This window comes from Rhinolophus sinicus, chromosome 16, assembly GCF_057876585.1.
Source record: "Rhinolophus sinicus isolate RSI-liver-muscle chromosome 16, RSI-T2T, whole genome shotgun sequence".
In the NCBI taxonomy this organism is placed as follows: Eukaryota; Metazoa; Chordata; class Mammalia; order Chiroptera; family Rhinolophidae; genus Rhinolophus; species Rhinolophus sinicus.
The window spans coordinates 10,818,101-10,839,606 of record NC_142516.1 but is presented as its reverse complement, the minus strand read 5'-3'; the positions used below and the strand labels follow the sequence as shown (position 1 = coordinate 10,839,606).

Sequence of the window (21,506 nt, the reverse complement as noted above, 5' to 3'; positions counted from 1 at the left end):
TTTAAAATTCACATGTAGTTTTAATACAAAATTTGTGTTTATTAGTAACATTTAAAATTCACGTGTAGTTTTAACTCAAATTCGTAATTAAAACAGAACTGTTGCTATGTTTGGTACACTTCCTTTTTGTTGTTTTGGTTTTATAACTCAATTTACAGTTAATTTATTGGCATTAAGATACATATTTGTCTGGATAGGTAACCCATCAACTATATGTATTTTGGCATTTTGGACATAGTGTTCTATTAGCAGTTTACAGGTGCTTAATCTGGGTCAAATGCTAATTTAGTGAGACTGTAAAAGTGAAGATACCTGCTGCCTGTCTTTTCTACTGCATACTGAAAGAAATGTATTGCACATTATCTACGTGAGGGGACATGATTTTCCACAAATACATCTCAACTTTACAGATCAGATTCTTTCAAGTAGTCATTGTATCTTATTGCGTATATTTCCAGCTAAACTTTACAGCCTAGATTCTTGTAAAGAAGTCACTGTCTTTTATTGAACATGTTTCCAGCTAAAATGAAGCCTACCTTGAAGGTCTCATCATTTCACAATAATTGTTTGAACAAGTGACCTTTGAGTACAGGCTTCAGAAAAGAACTCGTTTAAACCAGTGCTACTGTTGAGTGTCTTTATAGACAATGGTGTGCTGGGGTGCTGACATAGGCTGCCCATAATGTTATCTTTGTCGTTTTCAATATGATCAGATATCATTAGTCTTCTCAAGCATGTGGAATAAATGAATATACAATTCTTAAAGAATCTTTCTTGGAGATAGAACTCAAATATTAAGTGCCAATTTAACCAATGTATATAAAACAGAGTTGGGTATGACATTCGGGTACTTTGTATGTAACTGCCTTGTTTTGTTGGTTTTCTGTAGTTAGATCCCAAAGAAAGACAATCCAAGGCTAAGGACATTGGTATACATGAAAAAACACCATATGAACTTAACAGCTGTTCCTTTTCTGCAATAATTTGGTTACCTTGTTCTGTCCCTCCCCCCCACTTTTCTGATGATGCTGAGATCATTATCCTTTAGAAAACTTGTAAGTCAAAACAGTACTAGGTAGACATTTAAACTTACATTGTAACCAGTCTTGTCGACTCCAACAGCCTTGTTTCTCTTCCTGTGCAAAGACTGACCAAATATGGCAGTTTGCAAGTCATGAACACTTTAGTTTATAGAATTTAGCCTGGAAGTTTTTCTCTTCACAGCAACTGTAATACTCTGAGGTACTCATTGGTGAGAATTTTTTAAAGATTGTTTCTATCATCTTAGAATTCTACAGGGCCTAACGCTGCCCTCAGTCCCTTTTTCTGTGGATCATTAAATAGTAAAAATAAAACTTGTTTTTAAGTTCATGCATGACATTAAATAGAATATATTAGGTTGGCTTTAAAACACGAGAAGTGTATCTTCTTAATTGTATGGTTATGATACTAAATTTGGAGGTTTGCACCTCTCTTAAGAGTTAATGCATGGCTATGTATCACCAGTTAAAGTTGCGTCAGCTTTTATGTTATAAGTCATTACTTGTTGGGATCTATTAATCTTTAGAGCAATAAATTTTCCTCCATACTAAAATCTGGCATTTCTTGCATTAGCAAGTTAGTTCCTGTAGTAAATTTAACAAAATGTTGTTATTTCTTAAAGCTTAAAAATAATTTGACTATTTTTAAAATTTATTTTCCCCTTTTACATTATTTATTCATTTAGGTAATTATAACCATCAAGCTATGGTTATAATCTTGTTTTCCATTTTCTGAGGGTGGCCTTTGTATCAGGAAAAGGAATTGATATACAGAATCTTTCTTTGGGAACATGTTTTAAATATCATCAAGAGTGTTAAGAAACAGCATTCAAGGCTAAATTGGATTAAATGTTGGGCATTTGTATAATACTACAATAGGGAAGAGCCATGAGTTAATCATTTTAATATTTTCACTGTAGTCTAATAAACTCCCATATGCCCTTGAAATATGCTGAACAGATTCTGGCAATGTAAGAGTAGGAACGTGTCACGTAAATCCCTTTTGCTGTGACACACTGTTGTCTGAGTAGACCTGTGATACGTCTGCAGAAGAGAAATGTTTTATCTTTATTGTATTTACCAGTTCAATTCTCTGTCAATTGAAGAAAAATCTGATTTCTAAAATCGTTCCTTAGCAGGAAGTCTTTTCAGATTTTTGCTTTTGGTAGTGAGGAAAGATCTTTTCATATAGGTTTAAAAACACTTGTGGAACTTAATTATTTGTGACTTTTTAAAATCGTACGCAATGCCAATTCCAGTGCTGTGAATGAAGGTGCTCAGAAAGTGTGCCACCATCCTTGTGTAACTGTGCACCCAGGACCTTCTATCAGAAGGTGCAAAAACACGTGTCTTCTGCCAGACATTCGTGGTTTGCCTGTACATATTCCCCTGAAAATCAAACAGGTCAGAGAAAGGAGAAACTAATTTACTGCATTTATCTTAGGCTTTGGTTATCTATTGAATGATTTGCTTGCTTGGCATTAAATTCACACATAGTTTAAGGAGAAATGAATAATTGTTTCAGATGTAAGCGTAGACAGATTGATATTCTAAATGGAATAGTTTCATTTTCTCACTATGGATGAGAAGGAACATATGACTAATTTCCTAAAAGGAGGAAAAGTTTTCGTATGATCCTGCATTGCTCAAAAATACTCACTTTTTTGTATTTATAAAATACTAATGTAAATTACATTATGCTTTAAAAGTCTGTTCCAGAAAAAGACAAGGTTAGCTTTTTTAAAAAATATACTAGTGAGGTCAGAAATATAATCTGACCTTGTGAATGAGTAGTACGTTAATATTAAGCTAACTTTCCCTGTGTTCCCAGAGATAGATTTCTATTGTAGAAATGGCATTGAAATACTTTAAATATTTAGTTTCAGAGATATTGTGTTGAAGTGAAGCATACCTAGAGTTCTGGAAAAAAGTTAAACTGTTTCCTGAAATATCCACAGGACCATGGGGAAACCACTTATATGGTTTATTTTGTCAGGTATCAGCAGTATTACACTTAACACAGCGTTAAATGAGTTGTTTTAGTTGAATTTCATCTCCTCTTTACATCTTGTACCTTTAATTAGTGGTATCAAGATACAGAGGGGAGAGTGTAAACTTCAGAATCAGAAAGATATAGATATCCCAAGTCCTGCACTTACTGAATATATGACTGACGGTAAGCTAATGACACTGAGACTCAGTTTCTTCATTTGTGAAAGTGGAACTAATTATGCTTACATCATGGATTAGGACTGGAAAGCACCAGGCATTCCCCCCACCCCCTCAGCCCCACCCCATTCCTGGATACTCTCATTCACAAAAGAATAGAAAGGGTTCGGTCCCCTCATTTTACACAAGAAAACTAAAGCTACAACGTCTTCCAAATCATATCACTAAGGTCCAAGAAGTTCAACTCCCAGTTTGTTTTTTTATATTATACCACACTGTTAACTTTAAAAAAATCTTAATGAAGTTTGATTACCCATGAGAAAATAACTCTGAAAACATTGGCTGTTTTCTTTAGGAACTATACTGTATTGATTTTTCTGAGTTTTAGCCTAAAGATCTTATTAAGTTACAGTCTCTAAAAACTTTTATTGATCAATGAATGGATAAACAAAATGTATGTATATATGCTGGAATGTTGTTCAGCCTTAAGAAAGGAAATTCTGACACATGCTACAACAGATGAACTTCGAAGAACTTGAGCTAAGTGAAATAAGCCAGTGACAAAGGACAAATATTGGTAGGATTCCAGTAGGTGTATGAGGTACCTGGAGTAGTCAAATATGTTGGTTGCCTGGGAGAATGGGAGTTATTGTTTAATGGGTACAGAGTTTCAGCTGAAGAAGATGAAACAGAGATGAATGTTGAGGATGGTTTCACAACACTGAATGTACGTAGTGTCACAGACTATATTTAAAAATGGTTAAAATGATAAAGTTTATGTTATGTAGATTTAACCAAATTTGAGATTGAAACTTTTAAAATCTTTTTAAAAATGAAAGAATTTTAATCTTAGAAACTTATATATTCCTATAATTAAAGTATCTTTTATAGTTCATCTGGAATTGAACTAAAGGAATCGCTTCCTACTTTAAATAAGTAAATTGTCACAGTTATTGTAGGTTCAAGTTTGCCTGAGAGTCACTTTTAGATAAGTTGGTTTTTCTTTTAAGTGCTGTAGGGCCAAGATGAGTACGTTTTGTTTGCTTTTGCTTTTGCTTTTTTAAGCTAAGCTGAAATTTTTGAGCAGGCTTAAATGAATATGGTTCTCTTAGCTCACTAAAATAATTCAAAGAAACAGCCCCCAAATTCAGAGTCAGACTTGAACAAAGGCACATCTATTGTTTAGCAATTAGTGGTGGAAAGGAATTTATTTTTATAAAGAAGGGATGATTTTCTATTGAGTGTTGTTAGATTTGTCCCACCCTTCCCAGAGATAGGCTGTGAGAAATTCATGTGAAAACCAATGCAGGGAAACAAACTTCATAGCCAGGAAAAAAAAAAGTTGAGATTAATATAGTGTAATTTAAAAAAATTCTGTAACTCCTTTGTACTCAGCTTGATTAATTTGAAAGGCTACAAACCCACAGGAATTGGCCTGCTCCAGCATCTTTGAAATTTGATTCTTTTGTTACTTCCTGTCTTGTTCTTTTTCTGAACAGAGAGTAATCTTATCAGATCTGTGTTTTAGGATAGAAATGGGAATAGCATGGAGGAAGTATTGGGGAGAGGATGGAGATAGGAACACCAAAGAGGAGAAATACAATTCAGAAAAGGGCAGAGGCATCTAGATACCTGGGTTTGGATCAAGTTCCACAATTTTCTCTGCGAACCTAAGCAAATTATTGAACCAGTCTAGCCTCAGTTTGTCTGTCATATGAAATTAATGCCTATCTGGGAAAGTTAGGGTAAAGATTAGTTATAATGCATGTAAAAGCCTCTCAGTACCATGTTGGGTATAAAATCGGAACTCAGGAACTAGTAAGTATTACTGTCTCTTTACTTTTAGTCAGGTGATTTGAGTATGCCCCTTAAGATTCCCTAAAGCTGTACTCATTTGCTCCCTGGTTAAGCACAACAAAAATGATGGGGATTGGGTGGGAAGTGAGAGTATTTTGGTCCAAAGGGAACCCAAGCTGTGTTTTGTGACCCAGTGTTGTTTAACTGATTTTGGCTGTGACAGTTGGGAACTTGATGGGCATTTGTCCTCATATTACCTAGACCCTGTCAGTTAAACACTGATGAAAGAGTTTTATTCAACCAATCAAATATATTGAGTACTGCCAGTAGGCAAGGATATGAAGATAGTATGAATAAAACCTAAGATCCCCGTCCACGGATAGCTCAAAGGGACTCTGCTCATTGTGTTCCTAGCATTTGCCATGGTGGTTTATAGCAGTTGGTTTTTAGCAATTGTTTCTGGAATGAATGATCAACCAATACAATGCAGTGTAACATTTTACTGTGCAGTTAATGCTATAATTCTGTGATAGAATTAAAAAGCAAAGCAAACAAAAAGACTTAGGAACCCTGCAGGGAAATAGTGAATATTGCAGATTGAATATTTGATTGTATCACCAGATTTTGGTGGGGGAAAAGGGCGAACTGGGGAAGTGAAGACATTCCTAGTTTAGCAAAGAGCATGAACAGAGGCTTGAAAGCGTGAAAATGCATGACATGTTTAGTCAGTTGTCTAGTATGGTTTGGTAGGTGATAAGACTAGAATGATAGGTAGATTGGCTCCAGATTTTGAGGAACCAATGATATAAGGAGTTTGGATTTTTTTCTGTTGTTGGTTGGGAGCAATCAGGTTTTGAGGAAGGAATGGGATATGTGATCAGATCTGAATTTTAGAAATTAACTATGAGGCCTTGATAACCAAAGACTAAAGAGAGTCTAGAAAGGGAGATTTGTGTTGTAGCTAAGATAAAAGAGAATAAAGTACTAACAAGTCAGTGACATGAGTGACGGTGGAAAAGGAGTAGATTTGGGGTACATGGTTTGAAACTAAAATCCATTAGAACTCCAAAGGAGAATGAGGAAAGGAGTCAAGGATTTTTTTTGACATTTCTGTCTTGGGTCAGTAGTTAACCAGGAGGAAACCTACGAGGAAGAATATGCTTATGTGACAAATGAGGGTCTGCTTTGGACATGTGGAATTGACTTTGAGATGACCATGGGACACTATAGCAGAGCCTTCTGTGTATTTTTATAACACCCTTTGCGTGCTTCTCTTATACCAAGAACTATATTGTAATTATTTGTTTACTTGTCTTATTTTCTGTATCACTGTAAGTATGTCAAAGGTAAAGAGAAGTTATAAACACGTGAACTAATGAGATAGCCAGGGGGAAATATGGAAAAAGAAGAGGGACGGGATGGAATATAAAGAATGGGCAGAAGAAAACCTAAATGACAGCTGAAAAAAGGTAGTCAGAGGTAGAAAATGGAAGCGAAAAGGTAAGAATTTCAGAATAAGAAAATGGTCAGCATTTTCATTTATTTCAGCTGATGGAAGTAACATGAGAACTGAAAGGAATTCTTTGGATTTTGAAATTATGTTGCTGATTTTTAGAAGAAAAGGTTCAATGAGGATTGGTGAGAGGTAGGGAAACCAGATTTTTGGAAGGGACTGCTAATGAGAGAGGGAAATCCCGTCGAAATGGTAGAAGTGGATGCAGTTAATACTCCTTCAGGAAACAAAGATGAACCAGAGCCCTGGAATAGTGGCTGGACTAGCACATTTTATTTGTTTCATGCATGTGAAGTTCAGTTACAAGTATCATTCACACCTCTTTTATCAAGTTAGGTAGGTCACTTATTGGGGGGTGATTTTTACCTCTCCTAATTGCACATTAGCAAATCCATGTCACTGCAAGTTCACTGTTTATGTTACTGTTCTGAATGATGTTAGTAACTAGAAACAATGCAAATATCCAGTAGTACTCTGTCCATACAAAATAATAAAGTGGATACTGATTATCCAGGAGTCAACTGCTTTCAAAGGACTGTGAGAAGAGCCTTTATCATAGTTCTTTTCCATTTCACTCTCAATTATCTGGGTCTGTCGTGTTTCAGGGGAGAGTGAGAATGAAAATGAACCTTCATTTGGCAAGATTGAGGTGCATTATTTGCTGAGACCTTTGCAGATGTGCATAGTTGAGCATAAAATTGTCACTTACGGCACAGAGCAGTGAATTTGGGCAAAAATTTATAAAGAGTTTGATATCAGACTAATTTTCAATCAGAAAATCCTTCTAGTGATTTTTTATGTGTTGATAAGGATAAAAGCAACAAAAGGATAGAAGTAATGAAAAATACAACATTGAACTTTCTGGTTTGATGCAGGAGACTGCATAATTATAAAATTAACTTTCATTTGAACTGACTTACTAAAGGATATAGAGAAGCAAACCCCTGAATTTGCACTTGCCAAACTGGCCCTATTGGTGACTATAAGGGTCGAGGCTCATCATTTGTATAAAAGAAGGAAACAAACTGTGTGTACCTACCATATATCAGGGTCTTTTTGTGTATATTATCTTATTTAAAATGGGATAAAAATCCTTTATGTTACACAATTGTTAGGATGATAAAATGAGATAATGTGTATGTTTTCGTAATTTGTAAAGTATTATACAAAGATCTTTATTCAAAGTATTCCTTTGCATTTATTTAGATATAAACTAATTAGAATGTGGAATTAGGAAAGCTGTGTATTTCTGCCCTAATGTGTTTCCTAAATCGAATTACTAAATCAGTTGGTACTTGTTAATTCTTTCAAAATTGGAAGTTAGTTTTTGAAAAACCTGTAAGTATTTGGGCTTCTAATGTCCTATGTGTATTGGTAAATGAGATATATACATACATGTATATTCCTTAGTAATTTTTATAATGGCTCTATGAGTCGATGGTTCACCATTTTCATTATGGAAACAGGCTCAGTGTGACCACACTCACAATATGTAGTAGAACCAGTATTCTAATAGGGTTTTCCCTGACTTTTTTGTGCTTCACCATCACAAATATGACTTATTGTCAGTCGGTAAAAGATGGTCTTAATTTCATATTGGGTGGCTCTTTTTTCATCTTTATTTGCCATTTATCCTGTTTCTTTTTTTTCTTCCCCCTTTCTTCCTCCTCCCCCCTGTCCTATTTCTTTATCAAATATTTGAACAGCTACTATGTGTGGGGCATTATTCCAGGTGCTAGGGATACATCAGTTACTGAAACAGACAAAAATCTCTGTCTTCAATGGATTGTAGGTTCTAGCTTACATGATATTTAAAAGCAAATGATTAAAATGTAAAGTGTGTCAAAAGGTGCTAGGTGGCATAGAGAAAGGTAGGAAGAGGGATGGTAGTTTAGGGTGTTTGGGAAGGAAGTTTGTACTTTACTGTCCATGAGAAATTAAAACTACAATCTGAAGGATGAAGAATTAAGAGTAGGGGGCTTCTTGTGGTAACTGATGTAAGTAGGGATTAAAAACAAAATTAGACCTTATGGTCTCAAGACAGAGGTTGTGAATACTCCAGAATTTTGCCAGGAGTACACCAAGTTCTGGGCACCTTTTTATTGTTTAGGCCAGGGAAGAGGTGGTCTTACCCGGGGCCCTTGGCGCTCATGGGCTCCCTCTTCACTTCTGCCCTTTGAGGCCAGAGAAGGGGAGTCTTACTGTATCACTATTCCTGTACTGCTTAGTGTTTTGATAAACCTCATTCCCTCTGAGTGATTCAGTTACTTTCAGGTGCCAAAACAAACAGTCAAGTATCTTATAAAGTGTACTTTCCTATCACCTCCTCAAAGAAAATAGGTTGAACTTTGAGCCTGCCAAATCCTTTCAGTTCCGTATTGTAAATACCAAACTATATTATTTTTGAGTCTAGAGTATTATAGAAAGTTCTCAGTGTCTCTGAGATTATAGCTTTAGAAGACTTCCCCAGGCCCTCTGCTATCATACTATTAGTCACTTTTTTTTTTTTTTTTTTTTTTTTTAAGATTTTATTGGGGAAGGGGAACAGGACTTTATTGGGAAACAGTGTGTACTTCCAGGACTTTTTTCCAAGTCAAGTTGTTGTCCTTTCAATCTTAGTTGTGGAGGGTGCCGTTCAGCTTCAAATTGTTGTCCTTTCAGTTTTAGTTGTGGAGGGCACAGCTCAGCTCCAGGTCCAGTTGCCGTTGCTAGTTGCAGGGGGCGTAGCCCACCATCCCCTGCGGGAGTCGAACCGGCAACCTTGCGGCCTAGAGGACGAGCTCCAATCAACTGAGCCATCCGGGAGGCAGCTCAGCTCAAGGTGCCGTGTTCAATCATAGTTGCAGGGGGCGGAGCCCACCATCCCTTGTGGGACTCGAGGAATAGAACTGGCAACATTGTGGGACTTGAGGAATAGAACTGGCAACCTTGTGGTTGAGAGCCCACTGGCCCATGTGGGAATTGAACCCGCAGCCTTCGGTGTTAGGAGCATGGAGCTCCAACCGCCTGAACCACCGGGCCAGCCAGTCACATTTTTAAAAATGAGTAAAAGACTGATTAAGCATGAAAACTTTACCTAAAATACAAGTTCTAAAAAAGATAAAGACTCCTTTAACCACTGTGCATATTTTTGGAAAGGACCCCAATTTGTGGCGTTGGAAAGGCATCATAATTTGATAGAAAGAGCATAGCCTCTGGAATCACATATAACTGGATTCAGTTTTTGGCTTTGCCTATAACCAGTTATATTACAATCATTACCTTGAATAAGTTGTATCACTTTTTCTAAGCCTCAGTTTCCTCATCTGTGAGATAGATACATGATGATTAAATTAGGATACACCAGTAAATTTTAATGCAATATAATAGGTATTATAAAAATTGTAAAATGCTATGGGAACAGAAATAGGCAAGTAATTCATTTGGCTCTGGGGTAAAAATGGGCAGGCTGCGAGGACAGGGACGGTTAGATCATGAATGATGAGTTGGAGTTGATGGAGTACAAAAGGAAGGAAAACACGTTAGAAAGAGGATACTATGAGTACAGAGACCTGGAGATATAAAAGTACAGATGCTCCTCAACTTATGATGGGCCTACGTCTCAATAAACCCATTATAAGTTCAAATACCGTAAGTCGAAAATGCATTTAATCCACCTAACCTACTGAACATTATAGCTTAGTCCAGACTACCTTAAATGTGCTCAGAACACTTATATTAACCTACAGGTGGTCAAACTCATCTAACACAGAGTCTATTTTGTAAGAAAATGTTGAGTATCTCATAATTTATTATGTGTATCACTTTTGCACCATCGTAAAGTCGAAAAATCGTTTAGGCCGGACCATCAAAATTCAGGGACCGTCTGTATATATCCTTAGCAAAAATATTACCGCCTCTAATATGTTTCTTAACTCTCCATGTCTTAAACCCTTCTCCCAACCTGTTCCCATAGTTTTCTTTACCATAAGTCAGTAACTATTAGCCTGTTCAATTTATCTCTGTTTTCAACTAAACTATAAACTCCTTTTGGGCAAGAATCTAATTTCTCTACCGTAGTCCATTCTGTATACACTAGACAGTAAATATTCATTGAATGGATGAAGAAGCAAAACTACATTAAGAAAAAAAAAAGTTTTCAGAAGTACATTTTGAAGTGTCCTGAATGCCACACACTGTGAATTTAGATTTAGTTCTGTGAAAAAGAGAGGTGTGATAGCCATCAAGCAAGGGAATTAGTTTTAAATAGAAAGCAGCAGAGGATTCAGAATTAGAACCTTAGTTATACCTAGTTAAATGACCTCCTCTTTGGGTTGCCATTTCCTTATTTGTTTAACATTATTGATGATTTCTAAGTTTGCTTCCAACTATAATTGAAGGATTGTGTGATTCCTGCTACTAGGTGGTTACCTAGATGTGAGCCTTTGAGAGGAAAATAGTGCTTGGCATATGGTGTATGCTCAATATATGTTCAATTAAAAATCCAAAATGTAAATCAGGACTTCTTAATTGGAGAGATTAAACAGACTCTCAGAACTTTCACTTCTTTGAGGTACAAGACAAGCATATAGAGCTAAAATTACTTTTGTTAATTGGTTTGTTTTGTTGCTGTTTTGACAACCAGATGGGAACATTGCCACAAAATATGCAGAATTAGGTTTTTAAATGGTAGATGAGTTTGAGTTTTGTTCCAGGAGTCAATAAATAATTGAATGGCTTTCCAAAAGTGACACATTTTTATACTTGCTGGGAATTTTGGGGTTGAAATTCTTTTTATTGGTAATGTTCATATTGAGTTGAGTTCTAAGAAACTGTTAGATGGGAAGATTGAGTTTTAAATAGACTTCTGATTTCTTGCTATGTAAGGTATTTCCCAGCTCTAGAATTTATGATTGCCCTGCCTTGAATTTGGTGTGTCAATATGAAATTTTGTTTCTTAAAAACATGTTAGTATTTAAATTTAAGTATCCATAATGTTAGAAAAATCTTAGTTATTGTCTTAAATGCTTGCAATATCATCTATGTGTACAGTTTTACAAATTAAAGAGTAGAAAACAGAAGTTTAGTACTTTAATTTTGAAAAGCCACAAATAGAGTTTCAATGTATGCCAAATAAATTACTTTAGGTAGGCAGAGTTATTCTCGAGGGAATATGTCTGAGATACTTACTTGAAATCTGAAATATCTTGGCCCTAAATAACTCCAAGTTCCCTTATTATTTGGAATAAAAAAAACTAAAGTGTAAGTGGTGAAAGTCTTCAGAAAATATTTTGGAAGTGTTGTTTTTTTGTTTGTTTGTTTTTAAGCTTTTCCATATGTATTTTGTAAGAATTAGAGCATAATTAAATATCTGGCAGACATTCTATATGAGTATCTTTATGGTTTTTGTTTTTCAGGCATTTTTAAAATATTTAATCATTCATGAGTTGATCCTCATTCTTGAGTCATGGATGACAAGGCTTCTGTTGGAAAAATCAGTGTCTCCTCAGACTCAGTATCCACTCTTAATAGTGAAGATTTTGTCTTGGTTTCCAGGCAAGGAGATGAGACACCATCTACAAATAATGGAAGTGACGACGAGAAAACGGGACTCAAGGTAAAGACTCCATAACCTAAGTTTCCTTTGCTTAGCCTTGCTAAGCCCATTGCAAAACTCAGCCTTAATAGGAAGGTATATGGAGTGCAAGTGGAACATGGAAATAATATCCTTTCTTTTGTTAATGCTGAAGAGTTTTACTTACAGTTAGTGATAGTGACAAATTTATATTTGATTAAGGATTTTCAATTTGATTGCTTATAAACTTCTAAGACCTCTCTCAAAACTAGTGGTCATAATATAAATTTGTCACTTTAGTATTGTTTTCACTTTCCCATTGAATTAGAGGTGATTGTTTCTTTTGGTGTTTGTAGCATTAAGGCAGTGGCAGGTCAGCAGTGCTATTTATAAAAATGAGTTTTAGGATTATTGAAATGGAAATTTAAATTCCACGCTTTTGGCCACTTTTATTTGTTTATATTTTCTTATCCCAACAGACAACTATTACTTCTTTTCCCATACTCTGTTATTGTTCTGCTCTTTATGGATATAAATAAAAACAGTTTATCTGTTAACATCATTTAAAATATAAGTAGCTTTAAAAATATTTCATTTCCTACTTACATCTTTTCATTCAACAAGTCTTTATTGAGTATTGTCTGTGTGCCAAGTACTATTTTAAATATTGGGGATACAGTCAATGGTGAATAAAACAAGCATAGCCCCCTCCCCTCCTGCAGCTTTTATTCTAATGGGGGAAACAAACTAAGCAAATAAAAAAATGAGTATCAGTAAATTTAGGTGCTATAAAGAAAATTGAAGTGGGGTATGTGGATAAAGAGTGAAGGGCAGGTACTATTTTAGAGAATGTCTTAAAATGACATCTGAGCAGAGACCTCAATGAAGTGAGGAAGATGGCCATGAAGAAATCTGGGGAAAGAGCATTCCACAGGGAACAGAAGATAGAACGACCCTGAGGGGACCACCCTGGTTAGGACAGAGATTAGAACAGAGTGAATAAAGTAAATAAAAAGTGGTAAAGGATGAGATTCAGTGATAGGTAGGGGCTGAATTATGTAGTACTTTGTAGAGCTTGAAAAATAGGAATTTGGACTTTGTTCTAAATGTGAAAGGAATTTTTGGAGAGTTTTGAATGGGGAAGTGATCTAGTTTACATTTTAAAAAGCTCACTGACTTGAGACAGATTTCCAGCATGACAGTGTGAGGAGCTCTGTAGACCTGCTCCCCAGCAAAACGTGATAACTATTAAAACAGAAACAAAAACATTTAAAGTCTCTGGAAATGTTCTAAAGGACACACAGCAAATAAAGAAACATTTATTCAAGGAAATTTACTAAAATTTGGTAAAGAATCTGTGGTATTTTTTAACCAAGACCCATTTTTCCCCTCCTCTATCCCAGCTGAGCAAGATAGTAACTCCTTTCCAGATTGGTGTAGTCAGGGAGATAGGATTACCTGCCTGTCCCAGCTCCCAGTCGGAGGGCTATCTTACAGGGAATGGCAAGACAACAGTATTTCTTACCCTGCCTCCAGCTGCCTTTTGCTGGCCAAGTGTGAGGGGCTCCCTTTTTTTCCTAGCCCTTACTCTTAGGATAGAGGCTCTTCTTTTGGCACAGTGCTTCTGAGGATACCGGGAGTTTGATTGTCTTGCCTTGGCTCTTGCACTTAATGTGGTGGTTCCACACCAGGAGAAACAAGCCAAGAAAACCCGAGACTTCTGTACCATCTCCTATACCCACCAAGTGCTCAGCTTCTAAAGATGGGGTGTCACTCAGAGAGAAGCATGCGTTTGTCCATCCTTCCAGCTTCATAGCTAAGACTCAGAGGTTTTGCCTGTAGTGAGAAGCTGGCCATAAAATAGCTCCTGATCTCTTCCCAAAGGAACTGACTTTATTTACAACAGAGTGCAGAGAAGTTAAAACCTAAAGGTACTCTCAAAAACAGTGCAGATTGTGGTGGAAGGTAATTGGGAGGAGATTGGTAGATTGCTTGGACTTATAGGTTTAACTGTAGGATTGCTGGGAGGAGACTGCTAGGATCAGAACAAAACTAAAATACTGACACCTGAAACTCTCCCTTCAAAGTAACCTCAATTTGATTGATGTATTCTATGGAGCAGTTTATATCTGAGTGCATTGTTGAAAACTGTAGAGCAATCAGCCATAATTACTGGAATTTAACATCTAGGTGTGGTCAGAGAAAGAGACAGAGTGCTCTGTCAAAACTCCTCTCATCCCAGGGTGACTGTGGACAAATCCAAATCTGAGGCCGCAGAGGAGCAAGATCAGAGACTTAACAGCATGGGAATTAGCGGAATGGAATTAACTAAAACAAGCCAGCTAGTCGCTAGAACAAACAAGCAATCATGAAAAATACCAGGTGCCAGAGTGGGGAGACCAATACCAAAATAGGTACAATATATTATCTAAAATATCTAGTTTGCAACAAAAAAGTTGTGAGACATGCAAAGAAATTACATCATAAAAAGGCAGCAGATATTGCTTGTGATAGTTGTATGTTGGATTTAATATGCAAATTCTTCAAAGCAGTCATTATTAATATGTTCAAAGAATTAAAATAAATCATGCTTAAATAAATAAAGTATGAAGATGGTATCAAATCAAATAGAGAGTATCATTAACAAGATAGAAATTATAATAAAAAAAAGAACCAAATGGAAATTCTGAAGTAGAAAAGCGCAGTTGAAATGAAAAATTCACTATAGAGGCTCAACAGTAAATTTCAACTGGCAAAAGAAAGAATTAACAGGAGGTGATGTCTTCAAAATGGTGGTACAGGAATTTTCTACCATTCTGCCCTCAGAGAACATTTATGTAGACAATCATAAATAAGCGAACCTTTGTGGAAGTTCCGGAGCCCAGCATACTGTTGGAGGAAAAAATATCCAAGATTGGACCCATTGAAAACAATAAAAGGAACAGTTTCACTTTACCTGTGTCACTCCTCCCCCAAGATGGCACAGCTCAGTGCCAAGAGAGATTTACTCAGCTTGTGACTTCTCCCCTGGGGGAAAGTAAGAGTGTGTGATTGAGCACCTGGTTTCCCCAGCTGTATGAGACACTCGCTGAAAGGCCCATTTCTTTTTCATCCCATCTATAATACTAGTGAAATGCATGACTTGGGGGTGAGCAGTCTTGCTGGGACAACAGCAGCTATGGTTGGGAATGGAACATATCAAAGGGACATGGATCCTACTAATTGCTTTGGGGACTCTTATCAGGGAGCTCAGCCATGAGCCACTGGGGATGCCTTCTAGCTGTCCCTCCAATTGGCCCGTGGATACCTCAAGTTCCATGCACCTCACCCAAACACACCCTCACCACCTGGCTGCCTCCCTGTGTATGCCCTTGAGGGTATGAATGGTGAGTGTGAGTCTTTGCACATGACTAGTGAGCACACCCAGGAAATCAACCTGATTCTGTGGGATTGAGAGAAACCATACACTTGAGCACTCATCACCTCCTTAGGTAAAGCAAATGCATAGAGTGTCAATAACAGACTGGATCAAGCAGAAGAAACTACTATGAAGTAGAAGACAGATGATTTGAAATTAGTCTGAGAACAAAGAAAAACATTTAAAAACAGTGAAGAAAGCCTATATGAACTCTGGCATACCATTAAAATACTTTGTGCATTATTTGAATGCCAGAAGGAGAAGAAGGGGAGAAATGGGCAGAAAACTTATTTAGAGACATAATTAATGAGAACTTCACAAATAATGGGGAAAGATTTGACTATCCCAAGTTCATGAAGTTTATAGGTTCTCCCGAAATTTCAACCCAAAATGATCCTCTCCAAGACACATGATCATAAAACTGTCTAAAATAAAAGACAGATTTTTAAAAGCAAGAGAAAAAAAATATTTCACATTACAAAAGAACCCTTATAAGGTTTTCAGCAGGTATCTTGGCAGAAACCTTGCAGGCCAGAGGAGAGTGAGATGATATATTCAAAGTTCTGAGAGGAAAAAAAACAAGTGCCAACCAAGAATACTTTCTTTGGCCAAGTTACCTTTCAGAAATGAAGGAGAAATATTCAGAAGTCAAAGTTGAGAGAGTTTATCATCATTAGATCTTACAGGAAATGCTTAAAGCAGTTCTTCAACCTGAAATGAAAGGACCCTCACTATAGTCATGCACATTAACTATGTCTCCTGTAGATACTGACATAAGGATAGGCATATTGATCACTGGAATACACTTGAGAGTTAAGAAGTAGAAGCTTGTTTCTGAGGTCATCTGATTTAAACAAGAATACTAATACCATTCAATTGGGAATTCCACCCCCTCCCCCCCAACATACTGTGCCGGGACAACTGGTTAGCCACATTCAAAAGAATGAGTACCCTTACCTCACACCATATATAAAACTTAGCTCAAAAATGGATGCAAGACTTCAACATAAGAGCTAAAATTGTAAAGCTCTTAAAATGGGTAAATTTTCTTGACTTTAGATTTGGTAGTGGATTCTTAGATATCACACCAAAATCTCAAGTAATAAAGGGAAAAATAGATAAAATTGGACTGCATCAACATTAAAATATTTTCTACTTCAAAGGGTACTATCAAGAAAATGAAAAGACAACCCACAGAATGAAATATTTGCAAATCATAAGGTAATTGTATCTAAGATATATAAAGAGCTAAGCAATCTAAATGTTTTGTCATCTACTGAATAAGTAAAATGTGGTATACATGGAACATTATTTGGTCATAAAAAGGAATAAAGTACTGATACATGCTACAGCATAGATGAAACTTGAAGATATTATGTTGAGGGATAAGTCACAACATACCACAAATTATACTTGAAACTTGAACAACACAAGTTTCAACTGTGTGGGTCCACTTATATGTGGATTTTTTTCAATAAATACACATTTGGCCCGCCATACCCCAGGTTTCGCATCTGCAGATTCAACCAACTACAGTTCAAACATTATTTTTGATCCACGGTTGGGTATGCGGTCTGACAATTAAGTTCGTGAACTTGCCTTGTGCGCTTATATTGGCAGCGCTGTACAAACAGATCGGTAAGGTTTCATAACCTTGGTATATCAGTGTCTCACAGCTGTGTTCGTGTCGACGGGTGGTGTCTTGCTGAGTAGCATTCATTATTGTTGCATGTTTTTGTGTTGTCATTGCGAGAATATCTGAGCTTGAATTAGAGCAACAAACAGATGTTAAATTTCTTGTTAAATTTGACAAGAGTGGGAGGGAAATCAGAGACATGTTAGTCCAAGTTTATGGGGCTAATACCATGAAGAAAACAGCAGTATACATGGATTAAATGTTTTTCTGAGGGGAGAGAATGCATCACTGATGAAGAGAAGTCAGGGCGGCCAGTAAGGAACAGAACTGATGAAAACATTGCAAAATTCATCGAATTGTTTGTCAAAATCATCGGCTGACTGTGAGAAGCATAGAAGACCAAGTAAACATCGATAGAGAAACAGGTAAATCTTAACTGAAAATCTTGGCCTGAGAAAGGTGTGTGCAAAAATAGTCCCGAAGGAGCTCACCGATGAACAAAAGCAAAGGAGAGTCGAAGTTTGCCAAGAGCTTTCCGAGAGTCAAGACAATGTTTTGGGCTGTGTTATCACTGGTGATGAAACATGGGTGTACCACTATGACCCTGAAACAAAGCGACAAGTGCACAATGGAAGTCAGCCAATTCTCCATGACCAAAAATGTTCCGTCAGTCCAAATCAAGTCAAAACAATGTTGCTAACCTTTTTTGATATCAGAGAGATTATTCATTATGAATTTGTACCAACTGGACAGTTAACCAAGTTTACTATTTGGAAGTGCTGAAAAGGCTGCGTGTAAAAGTTAGACAACCTGAATTTTTCACCAACAATTTACGGCTCTTGCATCACGACAATGCACCAGCTCACATGGCACTGTCTGTGAGGGAGTTTTTAGCCAGTAAACAAGTATCTATTGGAACACCCGCCTTTCTCACCTTATCTGGCCCCCAATGACTTCTTTCTTTACCCGAAGATAAAGGAAATATGAAAGGAAGACATTTTGACATTCAGGACATCAAGGGTAATACGATGACAGCTCTGATGGCCATTCCAGAAAAAGAGTTCCAGAATTGCTTTGAACGGTGAACTAGGCATTGGCGTCAATGCATAGCTTTCCAAGGGGAGTAATTTGAAGGTGACCATAGTGATATTCAGCAAGGAGGTATGTAGCACTTTTTCTAGGATGAGTTCGTGAACTTAATTGTCAGCCCTATGAGATTGATGTTTAGAAGATATTGTGGCTGGCATCAACAGTATATAGATGGTATTCAAAGGTATGGAATTAGATGAGATACCTCTAATGAGGAGCGCTAACTGTATGCAATGTTTTACATTATTTTATATAAGGGACTTGAACATCTATGGATTTTGGTATCCACGGGTGGGGGCGGGGGGGGTGTCCTGGAACCAGTGACCTGAACATACTGAGGGATGACTCTATTTAAGTTTTGGGAGAGTCCAAAGTTATACATGGATTTTTGACTGCGTAGGTGGTCGGTGACCCTAGCCCCCCACATTGTTCACAGGTCAACTGTATGTGGCTCCACTAATATGAAATATCTAGAATAGTCAAGTCTTTAGAGACAGAAGATAGATTAGTGGTTGCTCAGGGCTGGAAGTATTGGGGGAATAGAGAGTTAATACTTAAGGGGGGATAGTGTTTATTTTTGAGGTGATGAAAGTAGTTTAAAATTCACTTTGGTGATGGTTATACATTTCTGTGAATGTACTCAAAACCACAGAATGTACACTTTAAATGGGCAAGTTGTATATGAATTATATCTGGCAGCTCTATGGAGAAGTGTAGTAAGCAGGACTGGTAGCAAGAAGAGAAGATAGGTGACTGTTTTAGTCATGAAACGGAGAGATGTTGGCTTGGACCAGAGGGTGAATGTCCTCTGATTCAGGATGTGTTTTCAAGATAGAACTGATTAGTATTAATATGGGCAAATTAGAGGTGGGATTTGAGACAAAGAGAGAAGTAAACAATGATTCTTAGATTTGGGCCTGAACTGTTCAGTATATGGTATAGTGCCGTTTACTGAGATGGGAGAGAGATAGGAAGACCAGGATTGGGACAGGAGACAGGTAATCAGAAGTACAGTTTAGGGTATATTAAATTTGAGATGACTACTAGATGTCCATTTCTAGATGTCATGTGGTTAGTTGGATATATGATATTGATGCTTAGGAGAGATTGTGGCTGGCACCAACAGTATAGAGGTTGTATTCAAAGCTGTGGGATTAGATGAGATCACCATAGAGTGAGTGTAGATACTGAAGAGATGAATGACACAAGTTGATTCTAGGGGTACTTCAATTTTGAGAGAGTTAGATGAAGAAAAACCAGCAGAGAAGACTGAAAAGGAAAAACTACTGAGATACGAAGAAAACTAGATGATTGGAATGTTTGGAAGAGAAATGAAGGAAGTGTTTCAAGAAAGCAGGAGTAACCAGTTGTGTTCGATTCTGCTGAGAGGTTGCTTTAGATAGTGACTGAAAAATGATCAGATAGAAGCCTAGGTGATCCTTAAGAAGATTGGTTTTTTTGTTTGTTTGTTTGTTTTAAAAGAGAGCTGAGAGTGTTAGCAAGATCAGTGTGGGTTGGGTAGTAAATAGGGGGTGAGGAATAAGTAGCAGTAAGTATAGACCACTGTTTTCAGGGATTTCTGCTTTAAAAAAAAAAGCAGAAAATGGAGTGGTAGCTGTAAGATGATATGGATTCCAGTGAGAGATTTTATTTATACAGTGCTAAGAATTATTCAGTAAAGAGGGGGACATTGCTGATACAAAAGAGCAAAATCCTTGATTAGATTAGGGAGAAGGGTTTCCTTTCCATAAGGGGAGGAGTTAGCCTAGGAACAGTTTCTGGAATGGGAAGGAGGACGACGTAAAAGAATACAGGTACAAATGGATCAGTCTTCTCTCCTTTTGAACTTCTTTCATTTGAAAGTTTTCTTGTTAATTTTTGAAGTACTGTTGGACTTATTGTTCCTGTTTCTAATTTGATGATCCATTTATGGTAAATGGGAAGGACCCTCAGGACTCCTCCAGAGAACTTTTTTCTTGCTCTCTCATCCATCTTATTTACCAGAGATACTTCTGTACACCAGGAAATTGAGCAACATGTTCTCCAAATTTAAAATGTTTTCTCTGTGTATTTCCATGTGATTTGAGTATATCTATATAGCATATCGGTTTATTGTGTGATGAACTGGTAAGTGAAGTAGTAATAAAATTATTGGCAGTTAAATCTGAGATGTTACCAGAGGAAAGTGTAATAGGATTACTGCGAATTTGTTCCTCAGTTATGCTCACTCTTTTTGAAACTGTTTTCTTACCCGCTAGTAGATTTTAAAATTGCATTGGATTTAGAAAATAACATTTAAAAGGTCTGTCACTCCCCAAAAGTCCTAATTGAGTTGTTTGTTGAATTTTCAGTTGACAGCTGGTGATCTACCAAGTGCTGTTTTAGGCACTGCAGATAAGAACTCCCATTTTTGGAAATATGATGACCTAGAAAATCTAAAAATGTCCCAGTACAAAATACTTCGGAAAGCTGGATGAAATATAACAAACACTCTTTTAATTGCACAGCTGTATTCATAAGAAAGTAAAGAAAATCCCTAAGAAACAAAAACAAAGAGGTAACTGAAAGCCAGAACAATACATAGAGCTGACATTGGGTCTGCACTAGGGGAATCTGCTGTTCGTTATAACCAGTGGACTTTGGTTTTGATAGCTAAATTGAGTAAGAGATAAGGCCTTGGGTTTTACAGAGAGAGTTGTTGGAACTGAGATTTCCTTATAAAGCGCCCTCAGGCTGCATCCTAACTGAAAGGACAGACTTGAAAAACAATCTGCCTACACTCACTAGAATAAAGAAGCTTATAGATCTTGAAAACTGGTTTGGAGGAGAGTCTTGTTGAGAATTCATAGACATAGGCTTGCCTTCATGTGTATTTGCGGTTTGAATTTACACAACTTGAATGTTCCTGGGTTTGTAATACTCCTGGGGGCACCTGATAGAATCAATTGCAAAACTACTCTGGAGGGACCTACTTGCCACCCAGGCTGCATGGTATTCCCACAGATAACCCTGATAAAGAATAGCACACAATCCAGAATTTACAAACATGCATACAAAGAACAATTCATCGTGAGCAATAGTCAACAAACCCCAGCAGGCTCAGTTTTCACCAAAATACAGACATCTGAGTTAGAAGCTATAACCTTAAAATACATATGATTCAAGTGATTATTTAAAGAAAAATTTCCAAACATTAGAGGAAAAAAAAAGGAAAATATTTAAAAGATCAAGCAAACTAAAAGTAGAACTTCTACAAGTGAAAATTAGAGCCAGTGAAATTAAAGGTGCAG

General features: G+C 36.8%; 1 protein-coding gene across 4 annotated transcripts in view; it reads left to right on the top strand.

Moving 5' to 3' along the window:
• RABGAP1 (RAB GTPase activating protein 1) overlaps positions 1-21,506 on the top strand; it is a 146,695-nt gene that overhangs the window by 11,700 nt on the left and 113,489 nt on the right. For all 4 annotated transcript variants that reach the window (XM_019728505.3, XM_019728506.3, XM_019728507.3 and 1 more), the window contains one exon: positions 11,916-12,115. In XM_019728505.3, the coding sequence (XP_019584064.1) occupies positions 11,966-12,115 (150 nt within the window). In that variant the 5' untranslated portion in view covers positions 11,916-11,965. The remainder of the gene's footprint in view (positions 1-11,915; positions 12,116-21,506) is intronic.